We start from the raw sequence: 21741 nt of genomic DNA, 5'->3' as shown, positions 1-21741 counted from the left end.
CGAAATTTTTGATTGTTGACAAAAAATTGACAACTTTTGTTTTTAGTAGGAAATTTTACAATTCAGAGTAGCTTCAAAAATCGTATTCTTCCAACCACTACCTAACAATATACATATCTGGAATGGCCGAGTGAAAACTTCAATGTGATCGGTCTAGCCGTATCGGAAGCGTTTCCAGAAAAACGCTTTCTAAGTTTTGGGTGCCAATTACACTACGTTTAAAAATTTCCTAAATACCTTCATATCTCTGAAACTATTTGGCATTTTTCTAATGCCGTAAAATACCGAAAATTCCAAAAACTTTTCAGAGAAAGCTTTTAAAACTGTTAATCCAAAATTTTGTGTATGTAATATATGTAGTATTATAGTATATTTTAAGACTTAATATTAGTAAAAATATTTATTTGGAAAGCAACTATAGCTGATCTCTCTCTCCCTTTTAAAAAAGACTTTTTGCGGTGACCACTATATCTCTGAACTGAATTTTCTGAAATTGAAAACCCAAATATATTTCGTTAAAGTACTGTTAAATCTAGCAATTAATCGTAGGAATAAGATTAAATTTGAAAAACGGTTTTTCAAAAAAAATGATTTTTACCAAAATTTCTGATTAAATTGTTTATAAAAAATATTTCTTCGCGAAAAACTGTTGTTGGAAATAAACACATCAATTGCGATCACTGACGCATACAATTCGGTGATTTTTTTTTTTATTTTCTTAATGTGTCATGCCGCGGTAAGCCTTTCTAACGAATCATCTGAACCGCAAGACTGTAATCAAGCCTACTTTTAAAAACGCTTCAATGTGTGTTGGTTAAATTTGGGTCAGAAAAACATCAACAGTGATTGGAACAATATAGTATTTACAAATGCGTCAGGTTTTGTATTGTTCGGCTAAGAAAAGGACAAACATTTATTCAAAAGAGTGTTAAACACTCATTGATTTAGGGTTTTGAGATGCTTCACAGAAAACTGTAATGGTGTTGGAATTATAAAATTGTATAAAAAGGGTTTACTGAAATGTTCTACCTCAAAATAGCCATGATTGAATACTGCAAGAAAATATTGAATCGAAAGTTAGGAGCGAAAGATTTAGTTGTAAGTTGCCATAAAAGCTGTCAGGCTATAACAGAGAAACGGGAGATCGGAGCAAGTATTGAAGCAACGTCATATTTAACAATACAATGTATGTTCTATGATTAAAACCTTCTTTTAGTACACATTATAAAGTACTTTCCATTTACAAAAAGTTCCTGATCTTAGTAATCGTCATGTGTGCTTGCTTTTGCAATGCCCTTTGAATATTCATCCATAATTACAGAATAATTGAAGCATTAATGGACTATTTAAAGGGTGATTTTTTAAGAGCTTGATAACTTTTTTAAAAAAAAAACGCATAAAATTTGCAAAATCTCATCGGTTCTTTATTTGAAACGTTAGATTGGTTCATGACATTTACTTTTTGAAGATAATTTCATTTAAATGTTGACCGCGGCTGCGTCTTAGGTGGTCCATTCGGAAAGTCCAATTTTGGGCAACTTTTTCGAGCATTTCGGCCGGAATAGCCCGAATTTCTTCGGAAATGTTGTCTTCCAAAGCTGGAATAGTTGCTGGCTTATTTCTGTAGACTTTAGACTTGACGTAGCCCCACAAAAAATAGTCTAAAGGCGTTAAATCGCATGATCTTGGTGGCCAACTTACGGGTCCATTTCTTGAGATGAATTGTTGTCCGAAGTTTTCCCTCAAAATGGCCATAGAATCGCGAGCTGTGTGGCATGTAGCGCCATCTTGTTGAAACCACATGTCAACCAAGTTCAGTTCTTCCATTTTTGGCAACAAAAAGTTTGTTAGCATCGAACGATAGCGATCGCCATTCACCGTAACGTTGCGTCCAACAGCATCTTTGAAAAAATACGGTCCAATGATTCCACCAGCGTACAAACCACACCAAACAGTGCATTTTTCGGGATGCATGGGCAGTTCTTGAACGGCTTCTGGTTGCTCTTCACCCCAAATGCGGCAATTTTGCTTATTTACGTAGCCATTCAACCAGAAATGAGCCTCATCGCTGAACAAAATTTGTCGATAAACCGAATTCGAACCGAACACTGATTTTGGTAATAAAATTCAATGATTTGCAAGCGTTGCTCGTTAGTAAGTCTATTCATGATGAAATGTCAAAGCATACTGAGCATCTTTCTCTTTGACACCATGTCTGAAATCCCACGTGATCTGTCAAATACTAATGCATGAAAATCCTAACCTCAAAAAATCACCCGTTACATTTCGTCCATTACATATTTGTATAAACACTAATAGTATAAAATGCATGCGCATATATAATACATATATGGTAAATACCTGTGAAACGCATGCACATTTCCTCATAATTGCTCGAAGTCAAAGGTGTTTGTTAATTCAGCCGTAATTAACAAATTTTGGTATTTAAAAGCTTTATAAGCTCCGACTCTGAACTTTGCATCCCATTAAAAAAATAAAGGAAATTGTTTTTATAATTAAAAACTTTATTTCGATATCACTGTCCACACACTTAGTAAGTAATGGATCGTTAAAAAAAGGTACAAAAATAAGCCTAAACACCCAAATAGTGAGTTTATAAAACTAAGAAGGAGAGCACTCTCTCCGCCTCACGCTCATTTATCCTTGCGCAGCTTCTGACTAGACAGTTCAATCGCGTCCAACCACAGTTTCAGCTCCGCCGGCATTTCGGGACGTGTTGCCGCTTCGGGGAAGGTCTTCATTATTTCGGTGACGTCACAGTTGGTGATGCACTGCTTTGATAACGCCACAGCGCGCACAAAACCATCCGAGAGCGTGACAAATGATTGCTCCAAGTAAATAGCCTTTTCATCCCACCAAATCAGCTTGGTTTGGATCTTGTACGGATGGAAAATGGGTATGGTGCGGCGATAGCGCACACTCGAAGCGCCCTGGACGGCGCCACCTTTGCGCTCGCGCACTTGCTCATACAGCCCAGTCAGCGCATAGAAGTGGAAACGTGCAAAGTCCAGCTCGCGCAGGTAGCGCGCATTGTTCATATGCCGTATGAAGATATCCACATCCTGCGAGGTGCAGAGACCTATTTTTGCAAGTTCGATAAATATTAAATTTAATATGTAAATATGTATTACTTTGTATGCATGAACTTACCATAGATAGTTGTGGTATCAGTGACCTTGCGTTTACTCTGGAAAAGGCGTCCGGCCAGCACAGTGAAAACGCAACGAATGAAGTAGTTAACATCCCAAATGATGTAGAGTATGAGCAGTATAACTAGGAAAGACATCTCGCTGAAGAGAGATAAAATAAATGCAACAATTATGAGCAAGCAAAAACACACAACTACAAACTGAGATGTGTTACTCGTATGTGTGCACACAGCAGTTGGAGTATGTCGCAACACATAACAACAGATAACCGTAAATAATGCACGCCTTAAATGGTGGCCACAACTCTTATGAAATGCAGCAAAATTGCTAACTTTTCATTTAGTAAATTGAGAAATTGAAATATGTGTTTATTTTTTAATAAAATCAGCGAAAAATACAACAAAAATATTGACTATATTCCGGCGCACTTTATTCTCTACAAGCTTGCTCTTTGTTGTAATCACCTGTCTGAACTCTCAACTCAGCTGTTTGCATAAACAAGTCGATTGCTGCAATACTTAATTAATCGATTTGACATTTGCCCCAAATTTATTTTAATATTCGAAATTTATACGAATTCAATTCAAAAAGCTCGAATAAATGGATTGCAACACACGTCAAGTTCGCGTCGAAAAAATACGTAAACACCTATACACTCAAGTCTCTAAACTCATGAATAGTGAATTACCTGATTTTTATGTTTCGTTGTTTACTTCTTCACACGTCCGCTTTCCACAACACGCCAAAACTAAGTGAATCGCAGCAAGTCTATAACAACAGCACTATATAGCACCAAGCAGGTTGAAAAGAAAAGTAAAAGTCCAGAGAGCGTGTAGTGAGTGTGCTCTTCAGCTGTGTGCCCAACCGTCGGCTGCCATATGTATGTATGTATGTGGTTTACTCACTTCTCTCATACAATACGAGCCAATAAAAACAATTTTGTTGTTGCATTTTTGATGCAACCAGTTTCTTCATCAGCCCCTTTAACTTTTTGATGAGTATGAATGATGAGAAATACCATGATTTACGATTCTCTTTTTTTATGACTACCCTACTGTCAGTATTGCAGTTACTTACTTAAAATATAAAAGTAGGTTTCCATCTAACTAAAGAAATGTAGGAAGCGAATGATTCTCTACACTGTTAGGTTGCTGGAAATATAAGATGATATCACTTGGGTTCTTACAACTATTTTATCTGTCATAAGCTTATTAATTAGAAAACATACCAGTATTGAGCTGCCTTCAAATTACTGACAAAATTTTTACATAAGCATCTTCATGTCTCGGAGATATACTCAACAGTTCAAAACTGCAGGTTGAACTATTTCCGTTCAAAAAAGTCTGTAGTGTACGGAATGTTCTGGTCAGAATCCAGAGAAACCATCGAAAATGTAGGAAACCAGGCGATTAATCGATGTTTAATCAGTTATTTAAATATGAACCATGGTTATGAGCCACGAAGTGTTTATAGTACATATGTAGATGAGGATTTGTCTAAGCTCGAGTTGTCTTAAGATGTCTATTTATTAGATAATGTGCCTACTTCCACCTAGATAGCAATAAGTTTGCATGTGCTAAAATTGAAGATATTAAATTAGAATATATTCGTCCAAATATCCTTCATATGTATAGTCTTTGCAAAGATAACGGATTGTATAACACTCTAGTTCTGCTGATTTACACAATTATTGTTATTTGTATGTTGATATGAATCGGCTAAGGGCTGTGTGTTTCGATTTGCAATCTTTATTTTCTTCTGACACTGAATCCAAAACTCTAATTGTTAAATAACTAACTTTAACCGCTTCGCTCGAATTGAACTTTCTTCTCCTTCTTTATTTGCGTAAACACCGCTTATGAGGTTATAGCAGAGTGCGTCAATCGTTTCTTCTTTTAGGAATTTGGCGCCTATTCGAGATACCAATTGCAGCCAGGTCCCTCTCCAATCTCTCCAACGGGGTGGAGGTCTTCCTCTTCCTCTGCTTCCCCCGGCGGGTACTGCGTCGAATACTTTCAGAGCTAGAGTGTTTTCATCCATACGGACGACATGACCTAGCCAGCTCGTACAGCTTATCGTTCCATCGAAAGTGATCTTCGCCGTTGCCGTTGCAAAGAACCATAAATCTTCTGCAGAATCTTTCTCTCGAAAACTCGAAACGTCGACTCATCAGATGGCGTCATTGTCCATGCCTCTGCACTATATAGCAGCGACTTATAGAGTTTGTTTTTTGTTCGTTGAGAAAGGATTTAAGAGGTGGTGAGTGTCGATCCTCATTTCACGGGATCTTTTCCAAGATTTGGCGCATGGTGAATATCTGGTCAGTTGTTGATTTTCCAGGCCTAAAGTCACACTGATAAGGTCCAATCTGTTTGTTGACGGTGGGCTTTAGTCTTTCACACAACATGCTTCATAGAACCTTATATGCAAATTTGAGGAGGCTAATACCACGGTAGTTGGCGAAAATTGTGGGGTCTCCCTTTTTGTGGATTGGGCAGAGCACACTTAAGTTCCAATCCTTGGACATGCTTTCGTGAGACCATGTTCCAGAAAGAAGCTGATTCATGCTCCTTATCAGGTCTTTGCCGCTGTATTTGAATAGCTCGGCCGGCAATCCATCGATCCTTGTCGCTTTGTTGTTCTTCAGGCGAGAAGAACTGCTATTTTCGGAACGGCTGCTCCATCGTTATCGATTAGGGAAACGGGTTCGCCTTGCCCTAGCGGTATGCATTCACTGCCATTCCACAGGCTGGAGAAGTGTTCCAGCCATAATTATAGTATTCTCTTGGCAACGATTATTACATCACCTCGGGGGGTTCTACAAGATGCTCCTTCTGTTAGACGCCGCATTTTTCATAGAATTTTCGAGTATTACACCTGTCGACCAGCTTATCAAGCTCTTCATACTCACACATTTCGACCTCTCTCTATCTCTGTCTGCAATCAGGAAATTGGTGGTAATCAGGAAAGCCAAATATTGTATGATAAATAAAAAAGAGATTTAGGACGATCGGTTAAGGCGTTTCAGCATGAAAGCGGAACAAACAAATTCACATACACATTAATAATAAATAAAAAAATATGGACCCATCCCTATTATCTTTCAAAATAAAACGCTTAGCATTATGTCCTACAAATTTACTTGTATTCTTTTGCATACATTTACACATACAAGTAGTAAAGGTAGATTATATTAGAGATTGGCATACACAGCTACTTCGCTTTAGCGCTTCATTTATAATTCCACTATAAAAAAAATTGATTAACTAAAAACTATAAACTTAATTAAATATTTCGCTTAAAGACTTTTCATATTAAAATGAGCTCAAAAAATAAATAATTCTTTCATCTAGGCATATCCTTGCTATATAATAAGTGCAGTTACATATTCCATATGTATGTATGTATGTACAGGGTTTTACTCGAGTATTTAGACATTCATGATCATAAGCAAAGTGCTCAGCATTTCGACCAAACGCAACTATCAGCAATTCGAGCGTAAATTTTTACTTGACAAATCATTATATTCAATCCACTTCTGTATCTCCGGCGGCACATCGGGTTTCAATTTGACGTGCGTCTGCCCATTCTCGGCCACATCCAGATTTGTTGTGGTCACCGCGCTATTGTCCAGGCTCACTGTGGAGCTCACCGTGTTGTGCGACGCTTGCAGTTGCATACTTTTGGGTGCCAGCAGGTCGTTCATCACCTCCTCCGCGGAGCAATCGACTATGCGTTGCCGGCAAATTGCAATGGCGTGCACGAATTGATCGGAGGGCCGCACGAAACGATGCTCCATGTAAACGGATTGATCGTCCCAGTAGATGATCTGCGAAGAAGGAGGAAGCGAACAAAATAAGTATATATATTTGGGTATTAGTTTTTTGCTCTATAGCTTGTACTCACTCGCGATTGTATGTGAAAACGGTGATAAGGTCTGATAAATCGCCGATAACGTATGGTAGCTGCCCCCTGAAAAACTGAGCCACCTTTCCGTTTTATGGTGCGATACAAATCTGTGCGCTCGTAGAAATCCACGCGGGCAAAATCCAGTTCGCGCAAATAGCGCGCATTGTTCATGTGATAGAGCAGCCAATCAATGTCGTTGGTGAGGCAGAGACCTAGATAAAAATTATAAATTATTATCCGCGAATAAAATATTATGGAATGAATAGAAAGAAATGGTTAAATCATCTTGTCTAATGAAAAAGTTTCCAATACAAGCACTATCATTCCATCGACCAGTAGCAGCTATATGCTATATTAGTCCGATATAGAAAATTTCTTCAGATATCACAGCGTGGTATGAGAAAATAATATATGCCAAATTTCGTAAAGATACCTCGTCAAATGAAAAAGTTTTGCATACAAACACTGGAACAACTTTTTGGGGAGAAAAGGGCATGTGCAAAATTTCAGATCGATTTCTTAAAAACTGAAGGACTAGTTCGACAATATATACTTGTATACATATATGGGATCTCAAACGTTTCATTTTGAGTTTTAAAAACATCATATACCCTCTTCAGGGTATAAAAAAATAATATTATTATTAAAAATGCTAGTACTAAAAATATATCAAGTGAATCCCTAATATTACGTATACGCATAGCAGTCCCGAACAAATCATCATCTCAGCAAGTGAATAGTTACGTATACGCAGTGTAAGCGCCAAATCCCTACAGACATTTTTGCTCGATTTCTACGCTTTCCTAGCGCTTAAAAGTAACAACTCAGTATTACAACAACACTCATGCATACAAATGTGTTGTACTTAAATACTAATGCAGCGCGGCTGGTGTCAATAATAACATTTATTCATAAATTTACATTCCTTCAACGGCATTACCTTGAACTTGACTAAACTAATCACTTAAATGAGTAATAGGATGCCTCATTCGCAGGGTTACGGCTCACGCCGCGCGCTGCTTGCCACCAAAGCTGATTGGGATAATAAATGTCAACGTCAAAGTGGCTGAGAAATATTCACTCCAAAGCACACACACACACACACATAGCATACATAGATGTATGTAGATATGGTTTTGATGGAGAAATGGCGAAATGGCGAACACTTTCGTTTATTACACAAACAAAGAAAATAAAAAGTGAAACCTCGGAAGTATAGAATGTCATTTACTATTGCTAGGCAAACGCAAATGGAAATCGAGCAGAGAATAGCGCCATGCAAGTAACGCTTACGAATGCGATACTCACACCCCACTGTCAAGTGTTTGGAGAAATTTTTATTACTGTGGATATTCATTAGAAGCGGAACTACATAATCTGTATACTCAGTTATTTTATAGCATTATAAAGAACACTAGAATATTTGTTTAATTACAATATTAAAGACCAGTATTATTTGCAAACTAAACTTTGCCTATAGGCCCTTTTGAGAATGCAGACGATGGCAAATACTGCCCGTAATGGCGCTTACGTAAGCGCAAGTGCACGTGTCAATCCCATGTGGCAACCGCAGCTGAAATACCGAAAGTGTCTAGTACACATTCTTTAATGGCACTTTGCAACAAATGTGTCAGAACCTTTTCATTTCCCGTTTCTGTTTTCTATGCTAATTCCACTAGTTTTAAAAATGAACGTATCGTAAAAACATGTTTATTCCACTGTTTAAGCTCAAATAAGTCAAAAGTATCATTGACAACCATCTGGCAAAGTATCTTATAACAAATTTTAGGGTGTTCGAGGGCAGATTTATGGCATGTTTTCAATAATTTTAATTTTTGAATAATACATTTAAATTATTTTATATCCATATATTCAAAGCTAAGTTTTCGTACTCCAAACGAAGAATCAGACGATTTCCGACCAAATTTAGATCTCAATGATATTAATGTGCTGTCAAAAATAGCTTTGAAATCGACGAAGAGATGGTGTGTATCCCTCCTCAGGGTTGGGCGCTGGGTTTGGAACCCGCCACGTAAAAAACAACCTCAATGAAAGGAATAACACCACTATGATAGAATAATCTCACTAACGTGTAGTACGAGGATCCTTGAACGAGCGCAGTGGTCGCGATGTGTTGTAAGCTCTGCCTTTCGCATTTTTCGTTAGCCCAAGCCAACCTCTCTTTTTCTTTCTTTTTCCCGTTGGCCTTGCAGCTCAGTCTAACATGGACTTTCGCGTTCAACGCCTCATTGAAGGGTTTTCCCCTGGACCTGGACCTGGTCTTTAATGCCGAACCGACAACCCTTTTCCAGGGAACCTCTACCCCTAGCGTTTAATATCTACCACTGAGGTACCTTAGCAACGGCAGAGATGGCTATACATCCTCCTCCTCCTGTTTCAAATGCAAGACAAAGTTATATATGGACATATACCTTTGATTTAGCTCGACGCCGCCTACCTGCATCGCCCAGACCTACTCTAAGAACTAGTCACTTGCCAAGCTGAAACGGTGATGGATATAGTTTAGGATATAGCTAAGGGGATTTCTCGTGTATAAATTTCGGACCAAAACTTAGTCAACACCTAGACGTAATATATAATAACTATACTAACTTATGCTTTGCTCTTCTACTCGTATTCTGCATATGCTTTGCAAATTAAGTAAATGAACTTAACGGCTTCACAAGCTCGTGCTATAATAAATATTCGGGTGAGCACGAAAATAGCACTTTACTTGTCATTATTATAGTAAATATTAGTTGTTTTTCAGCAAAACTCACCGCCAACAATGGTCGTCTCCAAAATATGGCACTTTCGCTTGACGAAGCGCGCCAGAATCACACAAAGGCACATTCGCAGGAAGTAATGAAGTTCGAAGAGGGCATAGAGCACCAGCCCAGTAATCAGCAAATAACACCACCAAGGCAGCATAGTTGGAAGCGTATAAGTTTATCACCAAAATGTATAAATAATTATATATATGCACTTATATATAAGTGGATGTCTGTGTGTTTAAATAAGCCGAAGTTGCGTGCTAAAACCGGCGCCGGAACCAACTCGAAGGAGCAACAAATTTTATTTGATCGGCTGCCTTTCTATGCGCTAGCGTGACAAGCGAGCAGTTGCACTACAGCATTTTGTGTTGTTATTGTTGTTACTTTTAATTGCGGTTGGCTTATGTGTAATTAGCTGCACTAATACGGATTCGAAACTGTAATTACTCTATGCATTGCAGTGGCTTCGTTGCACAATCAAAAAGGATTCACGGCTCCACCAAAGGGTGACTCTGACGGTGTAGGTTTAATTTGTTTGTTTTTCTTTTGTTTTTCGAATGTGTTTTGTACTTTGTGTAATTTTTGCCGTATAATTTCAATTAATTAAAATGATTATTTGCTAAAATATTTTCTTTTGTAATTTCGTTTGTTTTTGTTTTTGCTTTTTGGCATTTGGTGGGAGATTAACAAGTGTAAGTTCAATTTACCGTTAGTGTAGTCTACATTGTAATTATTTTTTTACACTAATGTTGTGCCACTTTACGAGGACTTTGAATTTGTATGTGTGTGTGGCACTTACAACATTTCTTGCCAAAGCAATTCTCTTATTCTTTAGACTTCCAAATATCATTTGAGTGATTTTTTTTGTTTTTGTTATTCTTTTTACTGTCAATTTGTTTGCCTTTTCTTTCGCGCTTATCAAAAGTGGGTCATGATCCTTTTCATTTCAGTGTCATCTTGACGCTTAGTGGAAGCGGAAGAGCGCACACTTACAACATACGCTTATGTAAACATAACTGTATAAATGTACGAGTGTAAGCACACTTAGTCACTCAGTTTACTACGATTACTCTATATTACTTGTTTCTGCTAGTTGCCACTGCCACTTCCTTGAAGCCTTATTCACACCCGACAGGTCAGGTGATGTTGCAAGCAATATTGCATATACATATGTATGTATGTGTATGCAAATGTGTGTGATTTTGTCAGTGTAGAAGATGTGCGAATTCAAGTTTAATAATTGTTGCCGTTTTTTGTGCCACACACTGCCATAGTTCTTGCTTTATTTTGTGTACACAAAGAAAAGTTCTTTTTACATACAGACATATGTATGTATTTGTGTGTATATGTGTATATACACTTTTAAGGAGTGCTAATAATTGATATATTGACCGAAAAACTTTGCATACAATAATTTGCGGAAGTGCTTTCTAATTTGCAGAAACTTTCTCACTTTACACGCCTAAAAGAAAACTACGAAATGTGGCAAACAAAAAACTAGCTGCGACGTCAATTTCACCACCACTAAATGCCACTTTGGGGGTCTGCATATGCATAATAAGTACTAAGTATTTAATACTAGAAATTCTCTACGATTTTCACTTGTTTCTGAAGTGCAGCATTTCGTGGCAACAACTAAATAACTACTAAGCAATTTGGGGCCGAAAAAATGTTGGGCCCTCAGGATTATTGTTGTGAAAATTTTGACATTTCCTCTACTCTTTGTAAGCGACTGCGCATTAGTGAGACGAAAGAGCGTGCAACACGTGGGAGACTTGCACTGTGGCAACAATAACAATAACAAAATACAAACGTTTTTTATTGTGAAAGGAAAAGACGGAACTAACCGAGAAAGCTGATAATAAAAGATGTTGTGATCTCTTAGCCGAGTGGATAGACAACGGCAGACAAAAGTGCTGAATGACTAACCTACCACAAGGCTGGGTATATACCTGTATAATATGTAGATATGTGGGCACTATCTTATGCCGCTACAACAATTTCATCTGAGTTGGCTCAGCATACGACTGAAGACTTCAGCAATTTTTAATAAGGATTTTTGGCGCTTGGCCACATGAGTTGCGAGCCTTGAGTGGTGCTTAAGTCTCTTATTTCCAGGACCTCATTTCCTTCATTTTTCATATAAACACCTGCTTCCATATTTGTTTCTTAATTTATTTTTCAAAAATGTTAGTTAAGTAGTTTATACATTGCAAGTAATTACCACAAGTAAATAATATTTATCTTATTAATATTTATGTGTGTGTATATGTATTTATAAATCAATAAAAGGCGCACTTTACACGGAATTTAAATTATTACAGGTTTATTATTGAACACTTTATTTACGCTTTAGGCGGTAAGCTTAGAGGGGGCGTTTAATGGGGAGGCAAATTTACAAGGGAATTGGAAACAATAATGGTCTATTAACAGTTATGAAATATTTGTTAAACTCTGACGGCGGAAACTAATTCTATAAAATGTAACGGTTTGTGTATATTATGCTTTTGTTCGATTTGTTTCAGTTTAACTGAGAAATAACAGTTGAAAAAGAATAAAAAAATAATAACCAACAAAATCTATTTTGACTATTACTCGACCGCAACAAATACTCAATAAGGTTTACTGCGAGTTTAGTGGATCATTAAATGTGTGCATTTTTTTAATTTCTCAGCCATTCATTTCAAGTCAATTTGTAATTATTTTTTTCAATTGCTTTTGCACAGCGTTCACTCACTAACTGTTGTCCTTATGGTTTCTGTATGCGTTAAGTTTTGAGTATGCTGGCTTAGGCGGCAATTTTATGTCATTATTTATGATTATATTTTGTTCTTTAAATCAGGCGATTGTTGCATACATGAGCACCTCACGCATAAAATTTCAAATTGCTCTTAAACGAAAATGCGCCTTTCTACTTTTGGCTGACAATAGGCATTTTATCAATTAATATATAATATTGTTTATAAATATTAAATTTAGAGTTATGCATATTTCACGTCCCATATTTTATACTATTTTCGCAAATTATGTCTAATAGTTATATAAAAATTACAACTCCAAATGTAAGCTTTTCACGTAATGCAATTTTGAGGTTATATTTTAAATTTGACTGCTTTTTTATGAAGTTACCACACACTAGCAACTAAAAGGATACTTGCACTCATCTTGAGAAGCATGAATTGCAGTTATGAATATATTAAATCGCTCTTATTCAACACTAAGCGATTAGTTTTAATAAATTTCCGCATACTGGCAAATTTTTATAAAAACCATGCGACAAAATTTTTGTGATATGTATAAAAAAACAAAAACTCGGTGTGGCTTTGTGTGTTCAAGAATATATAACGCACTTTAATTTACAAATTATCAAATAATAATTAAACAAATTTTTCACTTTGCGGTAACTTAAACATAAGTTACAATAAAGCTGCTGTTGTCGTTTTTTCTTGCATAAGATAATCACTACAATCACTATTTAACTTAATTGCACTCCATAAATGTACGTATGTAAGTGTACATTAGCCGTCGTATATTTACATATGAGCCGAAATATTTATGCATATTGTATATGTTAGCTTAATATTAATTTTTTTTTTTGTTTCGTTATACATGTGTTTCTTTCTTTTTTTTATATAAACCATTCCTATATAACTATGTAAATATGTTTGTAAACTTATTTGTGTGTATATGCATTTCAGCGTCGTTATCAATTTATTATGTGTATGTGTATAAGCTAAATTAGTTGTGTCGCTGTTTAGTTTCTTATTCATTTGTGTTTTTGCACATTTGTTAATCCAAGACATTTGACAGTTTCCAAGCACACAACACAAATTACAGTTAATTCACAATTCGTAGCCGATTATTCAAGGACAACAACTTAATTTAATTACTGGTATTTTAAGGAGTATATGTACGCAGATAACCACTTTCATCGGTGTTTCTTTATATTCTTTATAATAAACTGTTTAGTTCTCGTCATGCCGATGAATATGACAAAGCTCATCAAAATCACAACTCGACACATGTTGTTCATATTGTTCTTTTAGCGTTTTTAAGCTGCAGAGATCTTGATCTTGTGGACAGCCGGGCAAGCGAATCGGACGTTCCTGATGCAACGTTAATACCATTGGGCCATTTTCATTATTGCACCTAAGCCGTGGAGGGGATTATTATTGGTTTCAAACAGATATTAAATTTTAGTGTTTCGGTTGACTTACTCATACAGCACAAAAGCTAAATTCGTGGCGAATGCGTCGATCAGGCTAGTACGCCAGACGCGTTCACGCCCAAAATCACGATATGTCAAAGGCTCGGCATCTTTATAAAGACCAAGATGAGCCAAAACCTTCAACAAAGTACCAGAGTGAGTAAAGTAAAATGTAGCATTCGATTTGTTGGAATTTGGACTACAAAAAAGAAGAAAAAAAATGGTAACATTTAAATATCAATTTAGAGTACAGAAGATTATTTAAGTGACTACAAAAAGAATCTTTAGCAATTTTTTTTTTAGAAAATGTTTATTAAAAACTATTAAAAGACTTGAACGGGTTTGAGAATGTGTCCGAAATAAGGAAAATATAATGCATTATTTATTAATTTCGAATATTTTCTCTCGCCCTACACTATATTACTCCTACTACTAGAACTACTCACTCAATATGTTCAAACATATTTTTCATCGCTGCACAGGCCATGCGATGGGTGATTTCATAACCATAGCCGTCATTCCAAAAATACTCTAGATCTTCGAAAAATTCGAATGCTTTGATTGTGTCCGGATTGAATAGACTGCACCACACAGAAGGTTCTTGACCTCGATACCAAGCTGTCTCAAAACCGCATATCGTATACATGAGCTTTGCGTCTTCGGCTGTAATATTTTGAATTTGAGTGCGACGACGAATGTAGTTAACGGCATCAATTATTTCGGGTTCGCGCAGGAAACGCTCTGAATTGTCAAATGTCCTTGGATTTTTATCAACATCGATTTTCCATTTGTTGCAAAGTTTATAAAACTGCAATGAAACAAAGAGATTAGAGTAAAAACTAAAAAGAAAGCAACAAAATCAAATAATTAAGTAAGGTCTCCATGCATACATACACCGAACTAGTACAACAAAATCATAAGAAAACATTTTATTATGAAACTTTTATTTTCACAAAAGTCTGTTCAAACCAACTGTCAAATTGACAGATCATCACATCTCCCGATTCATGTACCTGCAGCAGGTTCGTAAACGACGACTGTGTTGTCGACACAACCCACCGCCAGCGCGGCCTTGTGCGAGTGGAACGACAAACAGGTCGGATAGCCTATTTTCGTGCCCATAAAGCCCTCATTGCCGCGCAATGTGTTGAGCGCCCGGCCGTTCTCCTGATGCAGCGCAATGCCCTGGGCACTGCCGCACGCCAAGAGATCTGCTGACGGATGACTAGCAATCACGGCCACATCAACGTTCGCCTCCCAGCTCTGCACTGCAGCTGCTTGCCGCAAATCGAAGACACGCATTCGACCTTGTGAACAGCCGGTGACTAGCATTGGTTGATTCTCCTTCATGCAAGCAGATAATATGGCACCGGTGTGCTCGCGGAAGACACAAATCCGCGACTCTTGAGGCGATTGACGTTTGTCGAATAGGCGCACACTCCCATCAGCACAACCCGCCACCACAATGCTGCTGTTTAGATTGTATGAGAATGGTGCCAGCACTTGTACGCTCGTCTCACTGCCAATCGGTATGTCACAGTGCTTCAGCTCACGTTCAACGTCCCAAATGCGTAGGTAACGCGATATTCCACCACCCACCACCAAGTGCTGTCGACATTGCTGCCAAGCAGTGACTATGCCCGTGCGCATCATATCACGACGGTGCTTCAGAGAGGACGAACCAGAGCCACTGCCACTGCCGCTGCCACCACTGCCGTAGGAACTAGTGTAGGCGGCGTTCATTGCGGGTATGCCCTCGAAGGCAGTGATTAGCTGGGATTCTGGATGATCGTCTGTGCCGGGCTGCCAAACTCGCACCACTCCGTCCTCGTGACCGACCAGTATCAAACCGATGTCCTGTGCATTCAAGAATTCAATGGCACTAACGCGAGATGTTAAGCTTTGTTGTTGTTGCTGTAAATATTGCTGCTGATGATGCTGCAAGTGTGCTGATGGCGACGAGGACGCTCCACCGGATTCGCCTACATGGTTACGCGTCGCCGCACTGCTACCCGCCATTGGTATATAGGATCGCACCGAATTCCGAGCCCAATCGTAAACGAGCACCTTTTCTTTGTAGGCTACAGCTAGCTGCGGCTCGTATGGCAGTAATTTAACAATGGCAGGCGTGTGCTGGGTCTTCAGCATGCATATCTGGGTATCGATGCGGCTTCCGCGTATGTGTTGCTCTTTCGCTTGCCGACGTATCAGCTCGTTACGATGAAAACGAAAGTGGCGAGAGCGTAACTCAGGCGAATTCGTGTCGGCGGGGAACACCTGCTGTCCTTCTGTACCTTCTGCGGAGGCGTAGCGATTCTTTCCAGGTCGCATGAAGTACGAATTGGCCCATGATATGAACTCGGTTTGCAGAATTGGCTTAAGCACAAACTTCGGCTCGTAGTTGTTTTCGCTCGTGCTGCTATGTGCTGAACGTGACCCCTCGCCGCTACCACTGCCACCTACTGCATTGATACTTAAACCGGCAACTCCACCAACGGCATTGCCAACGCCTAACATGCCCGTACTGCGACTACCATTTAATTGTGCGCAACTGTCCGTTTCATCGCCCATCGAGGTCGTCCGCATCTTGCGTTCGCCACTGTTTATTACATTGGCAGGTAGCAACTTTGAATTGCGGAACTTGTTTGCCCAGTTGCTGATATTTGGGTGTCCCACTTGCACACCACCACCGCATACTGGCGGTGACTCTCCACTCAAAAAATTGCCACGCGTTGACGGACTCGGTGGCAAACTGACACTTGAATTGCACTTGTCACTTGTAGCTTCTTTGGCGGTGATCAAATCAACCGACTTGTCACGAACGTAAGCAATGATTTTCTGCGCCGTTTCTGCCACCTCCGGAAAAGGATCATGACCTAGATTGTAAATACCTTGCCATAGTCGCAAAAATATCGACTGAAATGGTATGGCACTGGAGACCATGTTTGATATGGAACTGGAGCTAGCGCCTCGACGCATAGACACATGGCGTTCCAAACTGTGCGTCGAGTGGTGTACAATCGATGGGCTGGGTGTACTTGTCATGCCATGACTTATGCTGGCGCTGCGCTCACTACCGCTCACGGATGTGGTTAGTGCCAAAGCGGGATTCGAACTACTCATTTGCTCTTGCATATAAACAGTGACGAACTGCGACTCAAATAACAGCACCATCCATTGTAGAGCTGCCGCCAACTCTAAACGCACTAAAGGTGACATATCTTCACCCACTGTATCCAGGAGAGTAATGGCGATTATGCGATCAATATTATTTGCGTGCTCCTCTCGATCTGTGACTGAACTAATGAAAGTGCCCAGCGCAAAAACAGCAGACGCACGTACTTCCGGTATGGGATCCTTAAGTAGAGGATACAGTTTTTCGTGCGCCAAATCGCGCACACCAGACCACCGGGCTTTTTCAAAATTCTGCCAAAGCATTCCTGAGTGCAATAGTAAAAAAATGGTTAGAAAATTGGAAAATGTATGGATATTTTATTTGCTACAGCTTTTGATGAGCTTGGTTAACAGTACATCAGCTAGGAAGCTCCGAGTCATCAAAATAGAAGCAAATCTTAAACAAAACTAAATAGATATCATTGCTGTACCTAAGCATATGGCCAGCCATTGACGTAGCAGCCAGCTTTCGTCATTCAGTTGCTCCAAACAAATCGACACCAATGAACCCTGCAAAGCACTCGTTTTACCCAGCAGGAAGTCATTTACTATGCAAGCCAATACAAATGCGGAGAGCGTGCGATGTTCCTTGGAAACTGATGTATCTTGCAGTACTGATAGAAAGTATTTATGCTCCTTGACCAAATCCACTTGACAATTTGGGTCGACAGCAAGTATTTTGGCCCATATAAATACCAGCACTGGACGCAACTCTTTCGCAGAGCTTTGTAAAAGTTTAAGTACGTAAGGGAAGATGCCCACACCCAGTGCTAAATTCACGGCCCATGGACCCAGATCGAGGAAGCGTGCTAGTAGTTCTAGTGCACGTAGACGGTGTACTTGTGACAGCAGAACTTGTAAAACTATGGGTAACTGCTCTGGTGGAGACCTTGATTCGGATTCACGATCGAGCCAAACTTGGAAAGCCGTCAGTTGTTGTTCGAAAAATGGTAATTGACGATATGGTGCACCTTTCTCCAGTATTTCAGGCAATTGCTGTAAAGCGTAGTCGACAACTAAATCCCAAGCAGACCACATGTGATGCCGAAAACAGGGAGGTAATGCTGGATGCGAAACAGGTGTGCAATCATGGGAACGTAAAATTCTTTCAGCAAGTAGAAAGTTGCGAAATAAACTGGCAACTAGCAAATCTTGACGAAATAAGCGCTGAAATAGTTCGCGCGGTAAGGTATTCCATGCAATGGTGTCGGTTATTGCGGTGAATATCCAATTCAACTCGCCCATCATTGTCCGTCGATCATTTACTTTTCCGGGTATTTTATCGACCTGCTCACTTTGAATGAGCGGTACTAATTCGAATTTCTCCTGCATTGTATACCATTTTAGTGCAATATTGATGGGTGTCGTTAGGCAGGAAGTAAAGAGATCTGCAGGAAGGTTGGCATTCATCGGCAATATCTCATTGACCGAACAGGCGGCCAAATGTATGCAGTTTTTATAGCTTACAAATGGCGTCAGCAGAGAAGACGCCTGACCAGATCCAATGCGTTGACTAGATCTCTCTAAGTCTCTTTCATGTTGTTCTGCAAATTGCTGGAACGAATTTATTATTATGCCGGCGTTTGAACAATCGTATACGTAAATTGATGGTGCACCCATCCAGCTTTGCAACTCAAATATGCTTAAAGGTATGTATTGTGTGAACGTTTTATTGAACACCCAAATTTCTCCATTTGCTGTGGGCTTTGGCACGCCATGTCCATTGTAATGGAATAGTATACGCTCACCTTTCGCATTGCGCCGCAATGAAGTGCACAACTTCTTTACATCTTCTGATGTTGGATCATGACATTTCTTATAACGCGCACGAGGCTGCCATCGTTCATATTGCATTTGAAGATTATTACCTATCAGTTCCATAGCTTTTGGTGCTGATACAGAAGACGGGTCAACCCAACACTCCAAGCGTGCACATGGCTGTATTTTAACAACGTCCGGTGGATCAACGCCTATGTTAAGGCAGAGCACTAACACCACACTAGCGGTTTTCATACGTTCTCGTATGCGCCATGCCACCGCTTTGCATTTAATGCCCTCTATTCTCTCTTGATGCCGTTTAGCTTGAAAACAGAGTGGACAGTGTTTGTCAGGCACTATAATACCAAAGGAGCCATTTGTCAACTGTTGCAGAATCGGTAACATTTGTGGATTATCAGACATCGACGTTTTCCTGCTGCTAACCATTGAGGTAGAAAGACGTCCATAGTTGCGAACACTATCCATTTATATAAAAAAAATTCGGGAACAGCTTACTCCTTTTGATATACTGCAAATATCAATAACAGTCTGTCAAAAGGTCGATTATAAATGACCCTGACCGACTTTAGGCCGATTTTGCCTGTGACACTTATTTTCCCAATTAGCAGGCTGAACTTCCCAATTTGAGTTGCATATAAAACTTCTGCACTATGTAAAAATATAGCTGCGTCCAAAAGTTTTTGTCGATCGGTATATAATGCTCAACACTTTGAAGCCGCTTTTTGGATATCTCAGACCCACCTAAGTCCGATATCCCGTAACTGTTCAATACACAGAGCAATGCAATTTGTAGATGGAGACTAATAACAAAGCAGAAATTTTGCTGCGTTCACTTTATAACACATCACTTTTGCGCATTTTGTATGCACTTAACGACTTTAATGCGTTTCTAACTTTTAATTACCACAATTTTTTTACTTTTAATTGAAAACCACGTTAGACTGAAAAATACGCAGCATTCTTTTAATTCCTTACCGCATTTGACGTTTGTATTAAGTTTTATTGGTTATTCTGCTTTAATTGGCAGTTCGCATCTTTTGTGTTTGCTTGCCCCTTTCGTCAATAACATTTGAGTTTAGCCGGTAGAGTTGCCATTATTTATCACAGCATACAAATTTTAACCCTAACACTACTTAAAGAAATATTTCCATCCCACTATTATAATATAAATGTGGAATAGGATTTCAGATTTTCCAAAATAAAAACTATCACATTCAACAAGATTAGGTCTTAGGAAAACATATACACTCACCCGTAAAACTGGGTCCTTATGTACAGCCTCTGGGTATTCTATCGGTGCAATGTTTTCTCTTCCAAAAAGACCAGAAGTAAAGCTCTCTGCGCTCTTTAGTGTGCGCTGCGTCTTCGTATATTTAAAATAATATAGGTTAGGATCATACTCGTCAACTAAAAGGTTTGGAAAACGTTTTTGCATTCGTTCTGCCAATTCCTCCAACTCTTGTTCTCCTTCACTGGTAAGATATTTCTCTTCTTCGCTATTAACATCAAAACGCCAACGACGCAATCGAGCCAATTCTTCAGGGCATAACTTAGTTTGAGGGTTCGTTAAAATCTCCTCCTTCAATCGACCTAACTTTGATTTTGCTCCCTCAATGTGCTCTTTGCTGGGATTACGCGTACCATGCCTTATCACTGACCAAATCCGAGTTGGTCGACATTCTAATTAAGAAAATGATGAAATTAAATATTAATTCTATTACAGTAGCTTCAAGTTTCCATATTGTGTTTATCGTACCACTATACGTGATGGGTTTATCGTCCAAGTTTGCCACAACGCGATAAGGAGTTTTCGTAGATAGGTGAGGTTCGATATCATGTCGTTTTAGTTGTGAACATCGTGGCTCCAATAACAGATCTACAGAATCCGATGCAACTTGCTCTGTTTTAGCAACGGCGTGTAGCACAAAACACCCAATGTCAATCAGCAAAAACAAATGGACTAGGCACTTTATCATTTCTGCAGTATTCCACGTGAATAGTTGCAAAAATTTGTCAATTAAATAAAACAGGAAATTTAGTTAAATTATAAAATAGGAGAGGACACACAAATTATAAAAATTACACACGACAGAAGAAACAAGAAACAGTGAATAAAAAGAAATGTCAAATATGTAAACAAATCTTAACAAACATGTAAGTAACACAAGTGACAAACTCCCACAAAATATCCAAAACTTGAAATGCTGGCAAATACCGGCTTGAAGCATATTGAGTAATTACGGAGCGAATTCTGGTAAGCGTTAGCGTTTTTAAATGTTGTTTTAAAGTTTATATGCAAAATAAATAAAAGTACACAAATTGTAGTTATTTTTTAATGTTCACAAAAAGTCATAAACTTAGATAATTATATATAATTTAAATTTTAATCAACTAATTTGTATATGAATTAGACAAGTTTCTTAAAACAGTAATGATGTATGGTTGCTGCTGACAGTTCTATATATGTAACTAACTAACAGTTATTGAACTATTGAAAACAGTTCTAAAAATGTAGATACGTTTGTCATCTACAAAGAGAGTGTTAGGATTCAATTAATACATATGTAGTAAGTTAGATTATAATAAACGGTAATCTGGTATATAATTAAATACAAATGCAATTTAAAAAATATTCAGCCGTGTGTTTTGTGGTAGTCTACATTTTCAACGCAAGTGTTAGACTGAAAATTAAAACAGTTATAGTAAAAAACTTTGATGATATCATTAG

The 21741-nt window shown here is 38.5% G+C and overlaps 3 protein-coding genes across 4 annotated transcripts; all 3 read right to left on the bottom strand.

The window, feature by feature from the left end:
• Positions 1-2504: 2504 nt before the first annotated feature.
• On the bottom strand, positions 2505-4019 carry LOC105223027 (protein THEM6). Its single transcript, XM_011200618.3, has 3 exons — positions 3859-4019; positions 3172-3311; positions 2505-3100 (listed from the first exon to the last, which is right to left on the bottom strand). Exons 2-3 carry the CDS (start codon positions 3305-3307, stop codon positions 2655-2657), a joined length of 582 nt encoding a protein of 193 aa, XP_011198920.2. The 5' UTR covers positions 3308-3311; positions 3859-4019; the 3' UTR covers positions 2505-2654.
• A 2274-nt stretch (positions 4020-6293) lies between these two features.
• On the bottom strand, positions 6294-11495 carry LOC105223029 (protein THEM6). The gene is made up of 3 exons (XM_011200619.4): positions 9860-11495; positions 7077-7291; positions 6294-6999 (listed from the first exon to the last, which is right to left on the bottom strand). The coding sequence occupies exons 1-3, from the start codon at positions 10008-10010 to the stop codon at positions 6655-6657; spliced, it is 711 nt and encodes a 236-aa protein (XP_011198921.2). The 5' UTR covers positions 10011-11495; the 3' UTR covers positions 6294-6654.
• A 512-nt stretch (positions 11496-12007) lies between these two features.
• LOC105223030 (regulatory-associated protein of mTOR) lies at positions 12008-21129 on the bottom strand. 2 transcript variants are annotated; one of them, XM_011200621.4, is made up of 5 exons: positions 20770-21129; positions 20266-20693; positions 14507-14868; positions 14071-14259; positions 12008-14002 (listed from the first exon to the last, which is right to left on the bottom strand). In XM_011200621.4, exons 1-5 carry the CDS (start codon positions 20987-20989, stop codon positions 13819-13821), a joined length of 1383 nt encoding a protein of 460 aa, XP_011198923.2. In that variant the 5' UTR covers positions 20990-21129; the 3' UTR covers positions 12008-13818. The 2 variants fall into 2 exon arrangements, with proteins under 2 accessions (XP_011198923.2, XP_011198922.2); XM_011200620.4 differs by lacking the exons at positions 12008-14002; positions 14071-14259; positions 20266-20693; positions 20770-21129 and adding exons at positions 15074-17500; positions 17666-20147 and having other exon boundaries at positions 14726-14868.
• Between the last annotated feature and the right edge of the window lie 612 nt (positions 21130-21741).

This window comes from Bactrocera dorsalis, chromosome 4, assembly GCF_023373825.1.
Source record: "Bactrocera dorsalis isolate Fly_Bdor chromosome 4, ASM2337382v1, whole genome shotgun sequence".
NCBI lineage: Eukaryota > Metazoa > Arthropoda > Insecta > Diptera > Tephritidae > Bactrocera > Bactrocera dorsalis.
Note: the sequence above shows the minus strand (reverse complement) of the source record. Positions and strands in the feature narration are given on the sequence as shown.

What these genes read in the sequence shown, in the direction of transcription:
- LOC105223027 (XM_011200618.3), bottom strand. Translation starts at nt 3,307, where the DNA reads ATGTCTTTCCTAGTTATACTGCTCATACTCTACATCATTTGGGATGTT. An exon ending in TGATACCACAACTATCTATG is followed by an intron (nt 3,101 to 3,171) that starts GTAAGTTCATGC and finishes TTGCAAAAATAG; the next exon opens with GTCTCTGCACCTCGCAGGAT.
- LOC105223029 (XM_011200619.4), bottom strand. Translation starts at nt 10,010, where the DNA reads ATGCTGCCTTGGTGGTGTTATTTGCTGATTACTGGGCTGGTGCTCTAT. An exon ending in GGAGACGACCATTGTTGGCG is followed by an intron (nt 7,292 to 9,859) that starts GTGAGTTTTGCT and finishes ATTTTTATCTAG; the next exon opens with GTCTCTGCCTCACCAACGAC. An exon ending in GTTTTCACATACAATCGCGA is followed by an intron (nt 7,000 to 7,076) that starts GTGAGTACAAGC and finishes CCTTCTTCGCAG; the next exon opens with ATCATCTACTGGGACGATCA.
- LOC105223030 (XM_011200620.4), bottom strand. Translation starts at nt 19,478, where the DNA reads ATGGATAGTGTTCGCAACTATGGACGTCTTTCTACCTCAATGGTTAGC. An exon ending in ATGGCTGGCCATATGCTTAG is followed by an intron (nt 17,501 to 17,665) that starts GTACAGCAATGA and finishes TATTGCACTCAG; the next exon opens with GAATGCTTTGGCAGAATTTT.